At 42.0% G+C, this 14,862-nt stretch overlaps 1 protein-coding gene across 12 annotated transcripts in view; it reads left to right on the forward strand.

Moving 5' to 3' along the window:
- Nucleotides 1-8,103, forward strand: part of FHIP1A (FHF complex subunit HOOK interacting protein 1A) — an 81,115-nt gene extending 73,012 nt beyond the window's left edge. For 11 of the 12 annotated variants that reach the window (XM_048303310.1, XM_048303314.1, XM_048303318.1 and 8 more), the window contains 3 exons: nucleotides 2,216-2,394; nucleotides 2,685-2,823; nucleotides 6,833-8,103. In XM_048303310.1, the coding sequence (XP_048159267.1) occupies nucleotides 2,216-2,394; nucleotides 2,685-2,823; nucleotides 6,833-7,083 (569 nt within the window). In that variant the 3' untranslated portion in view covers nucleotides 7,084-8,103. Of the gene's footprint in view, nucleotides 1-2,215; nucleotides 2,395-2,684; nucleotides 2,824-4,428; nucleotides 5,132-6,832 lie in introns of those variants that run through there. The other variant, XM_048303319.1, reaches the window with a different exon arrangement.
- Nucleotides 8,104-14,862: the final 6,759 nt, after the last annotated feature.

A 14,862-nucleotide genomic window follows, 5' to 3' on the forward strand; every position in this document is an offset into this window, starting at 1 on the left:
CTTGGAAATGTTGAAATTGCAGGCCCTTTCAAAGACAGGAACCTGGTCTACTGGAAGGTGTTCCTGCCCAGGGCAGGGAGCTTGGAACTAGGTGGTCTTTGAGGTCTCTTTCAACCCACACCATTCTATGATTCTTTATCTAATTTGGGGTGCTGTATTATGTTTGTAGATGTGTTTGATAAAGGTTTTAGGTTGCTTTTACTGTTCTGGGATGGGGCCTCTCTCTGCAGAATCAAATAACCTGACAGAAGTTTCCTACAGCCAATAAGTGTCAGCAATGCAAAGATGCTCTCTTCAGGCCTATGTATCTGTGAAGAAAATGTTCTCTCAGTGTCTTATATCCACTGTAAAAGCATTAAACACTCTCCTCCCTATTTTTACCTGTGGTGTTCAGGAACAGGTGTTTATTTTACTCCCTTCCTCTCCATGTATCAATGCTTGACTTCATGGCCCCGAAAGGAGTAATTTTTTGACTTCTCATCTAGTTAATCTGTTTCTTACAAGGCTTCTAAACTCTGCTTTCAATAAATTCTTGGGGGGTAGAAGTCATGCTATTACTGAGAATTTTTTTTATGTATTTGGTAACCTCTCTTGCAGTGCCAAGCAGCAGTTGCTGCAAGTACCTAGCTTCAGCTTTACCTACTCAGCTTTGAAGTGTTACCTAGAGAAGAGAAACAGTGACACATCTCAGCTCCTTCTGCCATCCCTTTTGATACAGTAGGGCTCCTCTCAGGAGCTGTGTGAAAATGTCACCATGAACAGGATAGCTTACGCTGGGACAGAAGAAACTGTATCTCAACAAAAGGGTTTGGGGCTGCTCCACTGGGTACCTGGGCTGTGATGGCTGTTGTGGTGGTTGAAAGGCAGCAGCCACATAAAGCCTTGTCAACACTGGCCCTCCCACCTTTCCTCTTGCAAGTGGAGCTGTGCCAGCATTAGCCCTGAGAGATGAGTCTGGAAGGAGTGCTTGCTTTGTACTCACAGTTGCTGTAAAGCATGACAGATTTCAGCCTTTAGTGGAGCTCTGTTAAGTGGAATGGCAACAGGCGTACTCCTCATTTGATCCTTCCTTTTGCACTGGCCCAGAACTGCCTTAGCCTCTGCTGCAGTTTCCTGCAGGCACTGGGCTGCACTGTGCCCTGCTCAGATGGTAGCCATGTGCAAGCTGAGGGGAGCTGGAACGGGGTTGGATTATGGCCACCTACTTGACCCTAGAATTGCCTATGGCATGCATCTTTTGCCAGGTTCGAGAGTGGGATATTCAAAGTTAGCAGTGCTAATCATCCAGGGATTCTTCTGCATGGTTTTCTTAGCTCTTCTGGAACTGGAATAGTGTGGTGGGATTATGGGTGGGACAAGGCACATTTCTAAGACTTTACTTGTGATAGGTCACTCGTACTGGCTGCCTCAAGCATCTCCCCAGCTGTGTGGTCTAACAGCCTAGTATTTGGGTGAAGTTGTTCTCAGCCTTGCAAAGGTTTCTTAAGCTGGAGTCCTAAGGGTTTATGTACTTCATGGTAAATGCTTGTATATTTCAGTGGCTGTCCTTCAGCATGAATACACAAACTAAAGCTATTATTTATTGGTGACATTTATATGATAATGCCTATGTCTACCAGCAATTATGCTTATAAATCTATTTTAATGTCTTCCCTGCTTTGTGTGACTGTTGCTGTACTGAAAATGCCTTTTCTTGTGATGGGAACTATCACAGCTTGGATTTTATAGTTAGAATAGCATTTTCCTATTTTCTTTGTACCACCAGTTTTTTGGTAAGACAAGAAAGCTAGCGATAATTTACTTTGCCCAGTCCTTACATAAAAATAAGGCACAGGAAGAGGAAAAAGAGCAGATTCTATTTGCATTAGAACTAGTAGTACCATTCCAATTTATTCAAGGGGAATAGCGTGGTAGACGGTAATGTCCTAGGCTAAATCCTTATTGGCACATGCAAAGTGGAATAGTCACATGTGTTACATATGTGGTTAATGTAAACTGATTGGCTAGCTAGCAAATGTGCTGCTAACCACAAAAGCTTTTAACACCTCTGTTAAGTCTGCTCTTCTGTTCAGCTACCGTTTGAGTTTTCTCCCTGTTGTCTTTAATTAGTGTGTGGTTGTGGTGGTCAAAATTCCCTTTAAATGCCTTTTTCCTGGATCTTAGGGTTTTTCTTCTGTGAAAACAAAAACATTGGTTCCTTCTTATTTTCTTGCAGGACCATTCATCAGCGTGGTGTTGTCGAAGCTGGAGAACATGCTGGAGAATTCCTTGCATGTAAATTTGCTGCTTATTGGGATTATTACTCAGCTGGCAAGTTATCCACAGCCGCTTCTTCGCTCCTTTCTGCTCAACACCAACATGGTGTTTCAGCCCAGTGTGCGCTCACTCTATCAGGTATTTACCACAGGTGTTAGCCATGCCTACTGGAGCAGTGTCTTTAGTGTCTCCTTAAACCTTACATTAGCTCCTTTCAGTTTCTCATGTAGCTTCCCTACCTGTCTAAGAGCTTCTTATTTCATTTCCATGTTTTAATTACATTTGTGCAAAGAACTGGAAACTCTGTATGACCATAGCTTTTGTCAGAACTCTGTTTTTTAATGCAGGTAGAGAAAGCCTGAATATTCAGTCTGTGGCTGTACTGGGAGCAAAGGAGGAAGAAGTAATTGTTACTGTTGTTTTGGCAGGTGCTGGCATCTGTGAAAAATAAGATTGAACATTTTGCTTCTGTTGAAAAAGACTTTCCAGGTCTTCTCTTGGAGGCCCAACAGTACCTGCTTTTTCGTGTGGACATGTCTGATGCTGCAGAAGAATTGCTCACCAAAGGTAAGTGTTAACCACACTCAGAGGAGGGCTGGATGGAATGACTTACCAGCTACCACTCTCCTTTTCTTCAGATGATTAAAAGAAGGTGTGGTGCATTGTGAATATTATCAGCCAGATGTATCCTTTTGACTTTAAACTGATGATGCCCAGTAGACCACAGTGTATGGGTCTATTTGGATATTCTTTGCTTTTTAGAAGCTTTTACTTGTTACATAAAATATCTATTTAAAGAAGTAACAAAATCAGTTCTTGGCTTGCTGTCAGTAAACAAACTGGCTTTCAAAGCTTGAGGTGAGGTGGCATATGTGCAGGATTTCATTTTATTTTTAGCTTGACCTTCAGCTAGTCATTGGTTCTTTTTTGATAAATGTTAGAGAGGACAGAAGTCCAGGATGAATTGGTTTCTGCAACAATTGAATAAGGCTTGGTATCATGGTTTGGGCTACCACTGAAGGAGATAAGACACTGAAAGTTTTCTGGCTAGTGTCTTTCTTGTATGACAGACAAAGCAAAGCAAACAGAAGAAACCAAAAGTTGTGTGTCTAAGAGCAGTGGGGAATTAGACATCCCACCAAGCCAGCTTTGCAGGGGGCTCTGTAACATCTGCTGCTTCTCAAGCACAGTGCACACTGCACCTGTCTTTACAGTTACTTGTATTTATTTATACTACTGTGGGGCAAGCTAGTAAAAATAAACAAAATGAAGTCTTAGCTGCTAACTAAGAACCTTTCAGACACAGCCAGGCAATGGGTAGAGTTGAAGCCCTGCTGTGAGGACGTGCTTGCTCTCAGCTTGCTGCTGGGTGGGCAGTGTTGGATGCAGGCTTCCCTTAAAAGCCAACTTCCCACATGATGGGAATGTGTCGAATTTGGTGAGTCATTAAGAGCTGACTCCGCAAGAGGGTTCAAGAGAGGCTGCATTTACAGGTGTGTGCTTACTCATCATTGGGAATCATTAATAATCACCCACTCTGCCCACACTTCTGTGAAGATGTTGATCCTTTTCTTGGATTTCCAGAGGTGTGGAAATCAGGATTTTTTATGTACCATTTTAATTGTGTTTTCATTTTTCAAGGCTCTGAAGAATAATCTACCTAGTTTATAGTCAGCATGTCTTTCTAAGGTTTGCAGTACATCTGGTCTGTAAAATTATGATCTTGCTAAGGCTGCTTCTCGAAGAATTAGTCTGTGGAAGATGCCTGCTGTAAAAAGGCTGTGTACTGCAAGTGTCAGTAGTGTTTTAGGCTCTGCATTCTGGTCCATAAATATGAGACACAATTAGACGGTATTGTAGCTACCATGTGGGAGATGAGATTAGGAGGCAACATTCAGAATCCTTTTTTTCTTAGGTGCTGGCAATAAGAACTTTTACATAATGCATTCCTGATGACATTTATTTAAACTTCCTGTTTTACGTCAGTTTTTTTCTGTGGGCTTCAGAATTTTCCAGGTTGACTCATGCTGGTCATTATTTAGGAATTTGGAACAAGGCTGCTTAGTCACCCTGTCTTCTGTATAGTGGCAACTCCTGCAAAGAAAGCTTCTCTTGACAAATAAGTGGAGGGTAAATTAATGTCTGGATAACTGCAGACTTGGTTCCCTACAGGACTGGTGATGCAAGTATCAAACTATAATCCTGGGGGAGAGTTGACTCAGTAGCCCATCAACAAGTAGTTCATTATATTGATTAAGAAGTGCAAGGTAAGAACTGCTGCAATAACAGTAAATGAAAAAAAAACCCAAACGAAACAACAAATTAGGAACTCACCATGGGTGTCTTCGCATTAGCTTGAACACCACCTCTGGCTGTCACACAAACTGGTTGCTCTCTGAGTGATTTTTTCCCCTGAACAGAAGTGGTGAATAACCCCAGTGTTCTCTGCAGGTGTGAGCATAGCTGGCCTCCTACAGAATTCACATATGAAAACCTGAAGCCAGAGATAGTGGGGAAGACAAAAGTAAAACCAAAACATTCTAGAGCATTTTCTTTCTCATTTGGGGGTTGGTCTCTAAAGGTGTTTGAGCAGAAATGGTAAAATTTGTTCTTTTTTGCTTGCAGTAGCATGTGGTTCTTCCACAGCAGCTTGGGCTCTGGTTACACATGTAGAGCTGTCATGATGCAGATCTCGTGTACAAGCTGCCCCTCTTTCAATGTGTTGGTAACAATCTTCAGAGTACTCATTTGCTCAATTTTCAGTTGTGTGACTCAGATTGCATCCTGACCCTAGAAAGAAGGGAACAATCCTGATCAAAGGAAAAAACCCAAATCTCTAGTTCCTATATCAGCTTTCTGTGCTTTTCTGGTGTTTCGGGGGTTTTTTTTCCAAACAAGCAGTTAAATCTAAACCAAAATTATTTTTAGAAATGTATCAATTTTGAGGCTTTTTTAAAGGAAGAGTAGAAACAAAAGCAAAGCTTTGACAGTAGACTAGCATTCTGGTTATATTGCCTAAACTATTTTAAAAACTTAAAATTTTAATTATGAAATGTTTTGACATTAGAAAATCTGAAAAAAAATCTTCAGGGGAAGCTTAAAACTTTATCTTTTCATTGTAATCTATAATTTAAGTTGTTTTTCCTCCCACAGTCAGATTTTCCCACAGAATTGAAATTCCTGTACTCTGTCTCTAGTAGATAGAAATTTGTAGAATAACAACATGAATGATTGATAAGTCTGGAGTTGGAAAGGTGTTTTAAACTCAAGAAAAGTACAAATCTGTTAAATGATTAAGATGATTTTTTTTTTCAAGTGTTTGGAAGAGTAGCGTAATTCCACAGTGCCTTGGGTGAAGTACAGGCAAGGAACAAAAGTGCAGAGCTGTTGAACAGAGGGATTGCTGTGCAGCATGAGTGAGGCCTTCATCTACAGCTCCCCCTGTTTGCTGCTTGGAGAGGTTTCAGAGCGAGGCTGGCGTCACCTGAGGCTTACTTTAATATAAACTGTGTGCACTTTAAGGGAAGCCCCTTCTGAAGGCAGCAGTGCAGTGTTGGGTTTGTCTGCAGTATGTGAGTTAGCATAATAGTCCTTTTATTTCTTTTTAATGATTTACTTACACATCTCAGGAGAACATCCACTTGTTAGTTAGACAGGATCTGTCTCCACTGTTGGCTTCAGTGGTACCTTGTAGCAGTGAGTTCTATCTTGTAGCAGTGAGTTCTACAGGTTATTTTTTCTTTGTAGAGTATTTATTTCCATCAGTGTTAAATTTTGTCACCTTTTTAGTTTCACTAAATTAATTATCATCTAATTAAAGGGCAGTTCTGCTTCAGGTTGAAACAAGGAGCAATTGATTAAAATTTAAGTGTTGCTGTCACTGTAATTCCATGCATTCTGATACTTGAGCTCTGATCCTTTGAACTCTGGCAGCAGAGATCATATAGCAGAGCACACAGTGGCTTTCACTTGCTCTCTTTTTAATGTTTACTTGCTTTACAGGGAAGTAAATGTAGTTAGTGGGGCCTATAGCTACAGAAAAATCCAATTTTTAAATGGTTTTTTTCCCTTAGTTTCTAGCTTGCTTCAAACTCGTGGTGATATGACAGCTCGGCCTCAAACCCATTGACATGGTGATTCACAGGGAGAGGATAGAGAAAGAGAAGTAAAATCAAAACAACAGTTTGATCTGGGGGAGGGATAGAGCACAGTATTGTTGAAATGGAGACAACCATGCTGGCTCTAGATGCGTAGATATTATCTACTGTTTCAGAAGGTAAATCCATATTACTCTGCCCCTTGACTCCTCTTCTGCCCACATGTTTCTCTCATCAGAGCTGGAACTGAATAATATATAACCTGGGGAAAGATAGGTAATAAAAAATGCAATAGAACCGGGGCACGTAGAACTTTAAAATGCTGGGTTAGTGAAGTATCTCTCTGCACAATCTGGGTACTGTGAATCACAGCTCTGACCACAATCCTTGTAAACTGGCTTTGGACACTGTACAGATACTCTGTGTGCTTAATATACAGAGTCTTTTTTTCTTTCCTCTCCCTCTCCTCCTGTCTCTAGGTAATGTCCAGCACATCAGCAATGCGGGGAAAGGAAGGAATCTTTCCGAAGCTTACCCGGCTGTACTGCAGCCTTTCTTGGGACAGAAAGGAAAGAAAGGCCTGGCTCATCCCAGCCTTCCTGCGCACGTGAGGAACGCCGTACTTGCAGCTGCCCTTTTCCCAGAGTTCCTGAAGGAGCTGGCAGCTCTAGCCCAGGAACATTCCATTTTATGTTACAAAATACTGGGGGATTTTGAAGATTATTATTAGTGGGTTTTTTAAATGTGTTTTAAAAAAGCTCTTGGAGTTTAAACAGATTTTTAATGCAAAGCTGCTTTCAAAAGAAGGTTGTACTTCAATATTTCCTGAAAATACTTGATTTGGAGGACAAAGAAGGAGGCAAAATATTATTCCAGTTAGGCCTTATAATTTCCCTTTGTGCTATATAACTTACTTGAGATTTCTGATACTGCTCTTACTGCAACTTCCTTCTTCATCCCTTCCTCTTTACAGAGCCACCCTTCTTTAGTGTCAGTAATTCCTGTTGAATTTCTGCAATAGACACTTGTAGGCTGGCTAAGAGACACAAACATGTTATCTTTTTCTGTTCCAGAAATATTCTTTTGGGTAACTTGTTAGGAGACAAGTTTGCTTCAAAAAACATTGCCCCACGGGGAAGGTTCACAGTATAAAAAGACATGCAAAATCTGCACAAAACCCCTTTATGTGAAGGGCTGTGCATCTCGGTGTCATTGTCCTCTTTGCCTCTTCCCTTGCTTCAGAACCCTGAAGCTGGGTTCTTACCAATCCACATCCGAAACCCCCTTTTTAACTACTGGCTCAGGTTTTCTGAATTCAAGTGATCTTATGTGTAGTAAACCCATGAGTAGCTAAAAGCAGGTGCTGGGCCCTACACATACCATATTGCCTTATGTTGCAGACAGATCTGCAGCTATCAGCTGTTGGGCTTTGAAGTCCAATGAACTGTATAAGTGGATGTGGATTGCAGACTGCTTGGAATTTTCCTTGCGGTTTCTCGGCATTCCTTGATAGCTCCTGCATTGCTACCTAAGCCCGCGAGCATGCCTTATTTAGTAAGATTTGCACAAAGTACAAAACAAAATGTTTCTATGCAAGCTGTTATTAGTGTCTAGTTTATTTGTATGCTTGTTTTAATAAGCTCAAGAAAGATACTCAGTATCTTTCTGCAGTGTTCAATGGACAGCAGGCTGTTTCTGTCTTTTTGTGGTCTTTTTTTATTAAATGAAAAAGGTTTGCTTGCTCATGAAAGGTGTACTGTCTTATTGTTAATTTCTTTTGGTTAAAGGAAAGTTAAGTACTGTTTGTTTACTTTTAATTTAGGTGTTTTAGGTGACTTTTCCTAATATTGCACTTCTGGGATGGTGAGGGGAGGACCAGGATGTTCACCAGTGCAGAAAAGGAAGGAGTAATGGGGAAAGCTGTCTGCTGGTGACTAACTGCCTGAGAAAATTCTCTTCTGTGAGTAATGGGCTTCATTAGGAGAACCCAAACATGATGAATTGGTGCATCACCACTGCATTTTGTCTTATCTTAGCCGCATAATTGTGCTTCCAGGGTGTTGTAGTTGGCTACATAAAGAGAGGCTTAATTCATGAAAGCCATAAGCCCTTTTGTCCAAGATACAAACTAACAGTAACTCCAAAAAATGTGAAGAAACAGAAATCAGAAATAAGACTTGCATACATTAGTTCTCCTGCTCATTGTAATTCCATAATGTGAAATTCCAGTTAGTCACATAGTGGTTTTGAAGCACACTTTCTCAGAGATTTCAAGGAAAAAAACAGTTTAAAAGCAAAGGCATTCCAGAAGAGTCTAATTAATTGCAGGTCAAATTCCTCTGGAATGTGCAGTGCAGTTTAAGCTCCTAAATCCTTTAGATAGTTCTGAAAAGTTCTGCCTTTAATCTACAAGGTATAGCTTAAATTGTCTGCATTCATTGTGTCAGCCTGCTGTAGGCTATTCCAAGGGAAAAAAAAAAAAAAAAAAATCTCCAAGTCTACCTCCAACAAAATCACCTCCAGAACTTCTCTGGGTCCATCTTTACTTTTTGCTGCACAGTCTTCACTTCCATGATGGCTGGGGGTCATGTTGCTTCCTAGCTGACTCTCTCTGTTTTGCTTTCACTTATAACTTGTTTAGTTTTTTCGGTGCCACTGCATCACCATTCTGTAAACCACCTGCTGATCTCCACATGGCCCTCTTTCACCTCAGGCTTTCTTGGAAGCTGAAGCAAAAGCTGTGGGTTTTTTCTTAAGTTTTAAGTTATCCAGTTTGAAGAGAGCTCTTTCTTTTTCAGTTCCTCTCACCCTTGCATTGTTGTTGTAAATGGGTAATGAGATTGATTGATTTTTTGTTTTTTAATGATTCTATTTTTTAAGCTTGCCCTAGGGCATGGTGGGTCCTTTCCCCACTCCCCCATTACTGCTGCCTTCCATGCTGTACTCACAGGCCTGGCCTGAGGGGGTTCAGTGTGTGTGTTGGAAGTGTTTTAGCATTATGGATGTAGGGTCAGTGCTTGCTCTGCTTCTCACCTCTTCTGCAGGAACTGCATTTGAGCAAAAGGAAAGTGTGATCAACTGGCTTCTAGTCGTTCAGAAACAAGTGCTAAAATGCAGAAGCAACCTAATCCTTTTTTTGAAGGACGTCTTAAAAAGAAATTGTAAAGAATTATTTCACTTATGTAAAAATAAAGAACTCTGCAGACCAGTGCTTAAGGCAGTAAGTTCCTACCTGAACACTCCCTTCCTTTGTTTGTATTCTTAACTAAGAATTCTTATTTTCTGTGTGGAAGGGATTTTTTTTGAGATTTGGTGTTTTCAACAAATATCACTGCAGTTTCATCCCAGCAGGTCTCTTAAGCTACATGAGCATTTTAAAATGTGGACTGCTCAAAAAAGCATCTGTAAATTTGAGGAAGGAGAGGATTTTCCTCAAACTGTAGTAGAGCTTATGCTCTACATCTAGTAGGGTAAAGTCAGCCTTTGAAATCTGGAGTTGTGTGGAAGGCTTCTTGCTGAAAGGTCAGAGCTGTGTTGGTGCACAGTGTCCCCTCACAAACAGGAAATGTTTGTCAGCTCCCCATAAGGAAGAGGTGGATGAGTGCAGTGACCCTGACCTAAAATGTAAACATGGAGATCATACGTGTACCTTTGCATTGCTTGGTTCTGAGTGGAATCAGACTTGCAGCTGTGTCTCAGTTGTGATAGCAGCATGATGTCTGGCAGCCAGCACAAAAACTATTGGTGGGAGTTGCCTCTTTCTGCCTTCAAAATGCAGAACCTGTGATTTAGCTTGAAAATGTTGATCTTTTGAGATGAATCACATCTGTGTGCATAAACTCTTCAGCCAAATGCTTGTTTAATAAGCTTCTTCCCTCCTGTTAGATAATGTGTTATCCTGTCTCTCACCAGTGACACATCCTTTCCCCAAAAAAACCTGTGCCTGTGGTCCAAGCTTTAGTCCCGCCTCTAGGGTCCCTGGAGGACAACAGCCTTATGCTGCTCTTTCCAAGAACAAGGAGGTGCTCTGTGATTTGGTTTTCCCCACACTCAGGTGGGTGTGTGAGTGGAGCAGTCCCTCTGGCACACTGGCTCAGCATCAGTCCCAAATGAAGTGCCTTGGCAGATCTGTTCCAAAGAGCGCAGGTGGTGGCTCAGTGATACCAAAGTGAATTTCCAGTCCCCTACTAGATGTTTCAAACCGTGAATGCCACATTTCCAATGATGTAGCCTTGGAGTGTGTTTTTAAGCTGCTTTGCTACAGCAAGGAATCTTTCCAGCAATTTCAACCTGCTTTTTTGTGCATGTGTGTGTTTTTGGTTTGGTTTTTTTTTGTTTGTTTTGATTTTGCAACCTACCTATAAAGTGAGCACTTTGTCTTCAAAAAGTTGTAGTCATTCTCTTTTACCGGCCATTTTTGGATGCTTTCTGGGTTAGTCTCAGTAAACATACATATGGTTTGTATTAATTGGACGAAAGCACTGAGCAATTTCAGTCATGCTTGTGCTGATCTTTGGACATGTATAGTCAGGTGCAGTTCATGTGTTGTGTTCCTGGCTGTGCTCACTACCTTTATTATTGTATTCTAGGCATTTTTCTTTAATTTGATCTTTTCCATGTGTGCCCTAAAGAATATTATGATATTTCAAATGAGATCAAGTTGGTGTTACAGTTCTGGGTGTGAAAAATGCATTGTCTTTTTTTGTCCTGGTAACTTCTGACCTTGGTTTGGAAGAACAGAAATGAGAACTTCTGTTTTCAGCTGTATTCTGTAGACATGAGAAAATTCCAATATCAAGCACGGACTGTCCCTCCCACCAGCACGCCCAGGTACATCCTTCCCAGCATCCAGTTCATAAATTACTTCCTTCCTTTTTCTTTGGGATTTGTCACTTTGTAAAAAGTCTGAATTCAATGGTGTCATGCTGTGGTACAGAGCATTTGCCTTTCAGGTGTGATTTGGTATTTTTAGTAAGATTGGTAAATTTCCTAGAATGGGAGAAAACAAAGTGTGATTGAGGTGGACCTCGGACATCAGCAGGGGTCCATGCTTTGGAATGGGAATAGGACTGGATAGACAATAAACCTGAGCAGAATTCCTGCCACTGATGGCCACTCTTTGGCCTGTGCACAAAGCCCAAGTGGTCTGTTCAGACCTTCAGAGAAAAACATTTGCAAACAAACTTGCAGCGTCCTGCAGAGTCCAAGGTTTTAAGTTCAACAGGTTAAGTTCTGTTTACCAAGAGAAGTTCACCATCCAGCACAGCATGTGCACACTCACTACCCTTTTGTGCACTCTGCTTAAGCCTCTCAGAAGGTTTTGTGCTTCAGGAAGGTTTTTTAGCTCCCCTAAGACGCTCTAAAACCTCAGGGCTGGAAAGAAAAGGATGGGAGCAGTGTGATTTGTTGCAGTTAAATTATGTCATTGTATCATTTGAATTTGTAGCCACAGCTCCTGTTTGAGGATGGCTTGATTTAATAAGCAATTTACTCTGCTGTATTTACTGAAATTGCTATGTCATGCCTGCAGTTCTTATGACAGCTCCCATTACATTTGTAACATTTAACTTGCGTCTGTGTTTATGAGTAGAATACTGGGATTTTCCTCTTTCTTTTAACTCAGATAGCTCTGGCACTGTACAGTAACGATGCTGCTGTGTCCAGATCTGATTTAGTTAATTAGAGTATGTTCCTCCTTGCACTCTTTGAGCATTATCAGCAGAAATGGAGGGTACATGGCACCTGGGCTGCTTATATTAATGAGCAGACCTAAGGGAAAACACCACAGATTAGCAGGGGGCACTTCCCTCTGTGTGAAATGCAGAATTTACATTTGTGTTGCTCTGATTTATCAGCGACTAGAAAGAAAAAGCTCAAACTTGAAAAGTGAATATGACCATGTCCTACAGTACCTGTCCATGTCCTATAGTACCTGTCCAAGTGGATAGCACTGCCGTGTGATGTTTTGGGACAGGAATGTGCAAAGGAGCGTAAAAATTGCACCTTGTGAAGGTGGTGTCAGACTTGCATAAATAGGTACTTGGATAAGATGATGGTGGTGCCAGCTGTCTGACAGCAGATAGCCACAGAATGCAATGCTTTTTCTGTGACTTTGTTGGCGGTCAAAGCCCTGCTCTGAATAAATGCACTTTATTTTTTAGTGGCCCCCAGCTTTCTAAACATGTTGTGGCCCAGCATCAATGTACTTCATTTGTTAAATGCTCAGTTGGAAGCCTCTTATTTATGAAAAGGAGCATTACTTGGATTCTCAAATATGTAGGTGCTTAAAGTGGCGTTTTGTTGCTGACTGTGCAAATCTTCTTTTTGTTCATTGATTATAATGGTTCTTGTGTGGCAGCTGGATTAAATTAAGACTGAAGTCTCTGGGCTAAAAGCCCTGATGGAACTTTTGTGCAAAGGCTGCATTTCTCAACTTTGGCACTTCAGCAGACTGCCCGCATACAATTATGTACTGTGGACTAAATACCTGCAAACTTATGTCTCTGATGAAGCCAATTCCACAGCAGCTGTGTTTTATTGCAGTCTTCTTTAAAAATAACTAGCTTGGATTTAGACCAAAAAATAACATGGATGAGTCAAATCCAAGACAACTAAACTGTGTCCAGCTCAGTGCTGCTGTGTCAGTTTGGCCAGAGCTCAGACGAAATGCCAGCTCGTACTCAAAGGAGAGGGAGTGGCCCTGGGTCTCAGTGTCCCTTGTTGCAGCTTGAGCCAACGACTTATGTCTCTTGGTGTCCAAGCACAGCTTGCTGTTTAGAAACACTGATCAGTGTCTTTTGTAAATCTCCAGGGTCATGACATTGGTTCCTGAGCTTCAGTGTGAAAAAAATCTAGCAGCCTCTAAGACCAGCCTGAAAGTGTGGCCTCTTGAGCAGCTGAAATACAGCTTACTGATGGTTATGCCTGCTTACTGGGTTAGACAATTACAGCTGTGGCTGATGCAGCCACATGTTGGGAGACCTTTTGCTTTGTGCTTACACAAAATGGCTGTGCATGGAGGGAGCATTCCCTACAGTGAAGCTGTTGGCTCTTGTGAGGATCATGGCAGTACAACTCTGCAGCTCCAAGTACTGGACTCAGATGGAGGCCTTTCTCCAGCGGCTGCAATGACAAGGCAGGGAATGTTGCACGGATTACTTTGCTGCCTGTGTATGAGGTGGGATAACATGGGGTCTGCCACAGCTGTCACCAGTCTTTTTCTCGGGCAAAGCCAGCAGGCAAGATGGGAATTGTTCAAAGGGTCATGAATTGGACCTTCCCCCCACACAGATAAAGGGGAGGAACCAAAGGTCAGGGTCCCTGACCACTTATATCTGCAGCTGGTCAGCAAATGCTGCAGACAGTTGTGAAATGCCTGTACGCCCTACAGGAGATCTTAAGGATCTGGGACTAGGATGCTTTGCTCCCTCATGGTGGCACCTGAGCATTTCTGCAGTTTGCTTTATTGCAGTTAAGATTCAGGCTGTACAGCCTAATGTGGGATGTGTGCTGGAGTACAGTCAGGAGAGGAGGAGCATTCCCGATGGTTTTGTGTTTCCACTGCAGTCATCCCTAGTTATTGATGTGGCTTGGCCCAGGGGCTCTTGAAGATGGAGTCTAAATTTGCCATCACAATGGGCAGAAAAAGGCACAGCAAATTACAGGTCATGACAACCTAGGAGTTTGCATTTTGTTGCATTCCTCACACCGTTCAGCAATAGAATCCTCTCTGTCTGTGTATTACCTGCATATTTGAGGCTTCTGAGGGGACAGAGGACAACTTGCACTTGAAGCCAACCCAATGCAGGGAAGCTTCTGAGCCTTTGGGTTGATAAATGTAGACCTCCTGTCGCTGTAACTTGGTTTTAAGCGGCCACTACCTGATTCAGAACCCAATGTATTTGTGTATGAGTATGTGTAAATAGCATTTTAAGGAAGATGCTGGCAACGAGGGCAAACCAACCAGCAGTGTGCTATTCCTTCTTGTCCTTCGTGCAGTTTGAGAAAAGAGACCTGACTGTAAACCCAATTTGTTTTTCTTCATGTGTGAAAAAACAAGCGCTCTCCATGTTGAGCATGCACCCAAGGCCATAAATCCCTGGGAAGGTGCTGCTGAGGTCAGTGGTTGTGAAAGTGTAGGTAGAGAGAGGGTGCTCAGAAGAGAAACGAGTGCATCCCAGAACCCCTACGCCACACCACAAAGCAGGGTGGAAAGGGGCTGCACTGAAATCGCAGCTGAATGCTCTGCTAGAATCTTTTAGTTAAGGTTCCTCTCGTATGCTTCTATTTTTAACACAGTTAAAATTAAACTCTGCAGCCAAGGCTGAGCGCTAGAAATTCTTTCTTCGCTACTTACAGCATTGCCAGCATCTTTTTAGACAACTTCAATCTCCTCTTCTGCAGCCTCAGATACAGGATACTTCAGCTATAGGAGTAAGTATCAGCTCTCCACCCTCAGGCCTGACCTCCTAGAAGACTTCCAGCAATGAGTAGATGAGATGGTCACAGT

This window comes from Corvus hawaiiensis, chromosome 5, assembly GCF_020740725.1.
Source record: "Corvus hawaiiensis isolate bCorHaw1 chromosome 5, bCorHaw1.pri.cur, whole genome shotgun sequence".
NCBI lineage: Eukaryota > Metazoa > Chordata > Aves > Passeriformes > Corvidae > Corvus > Corvus hawaiiensis.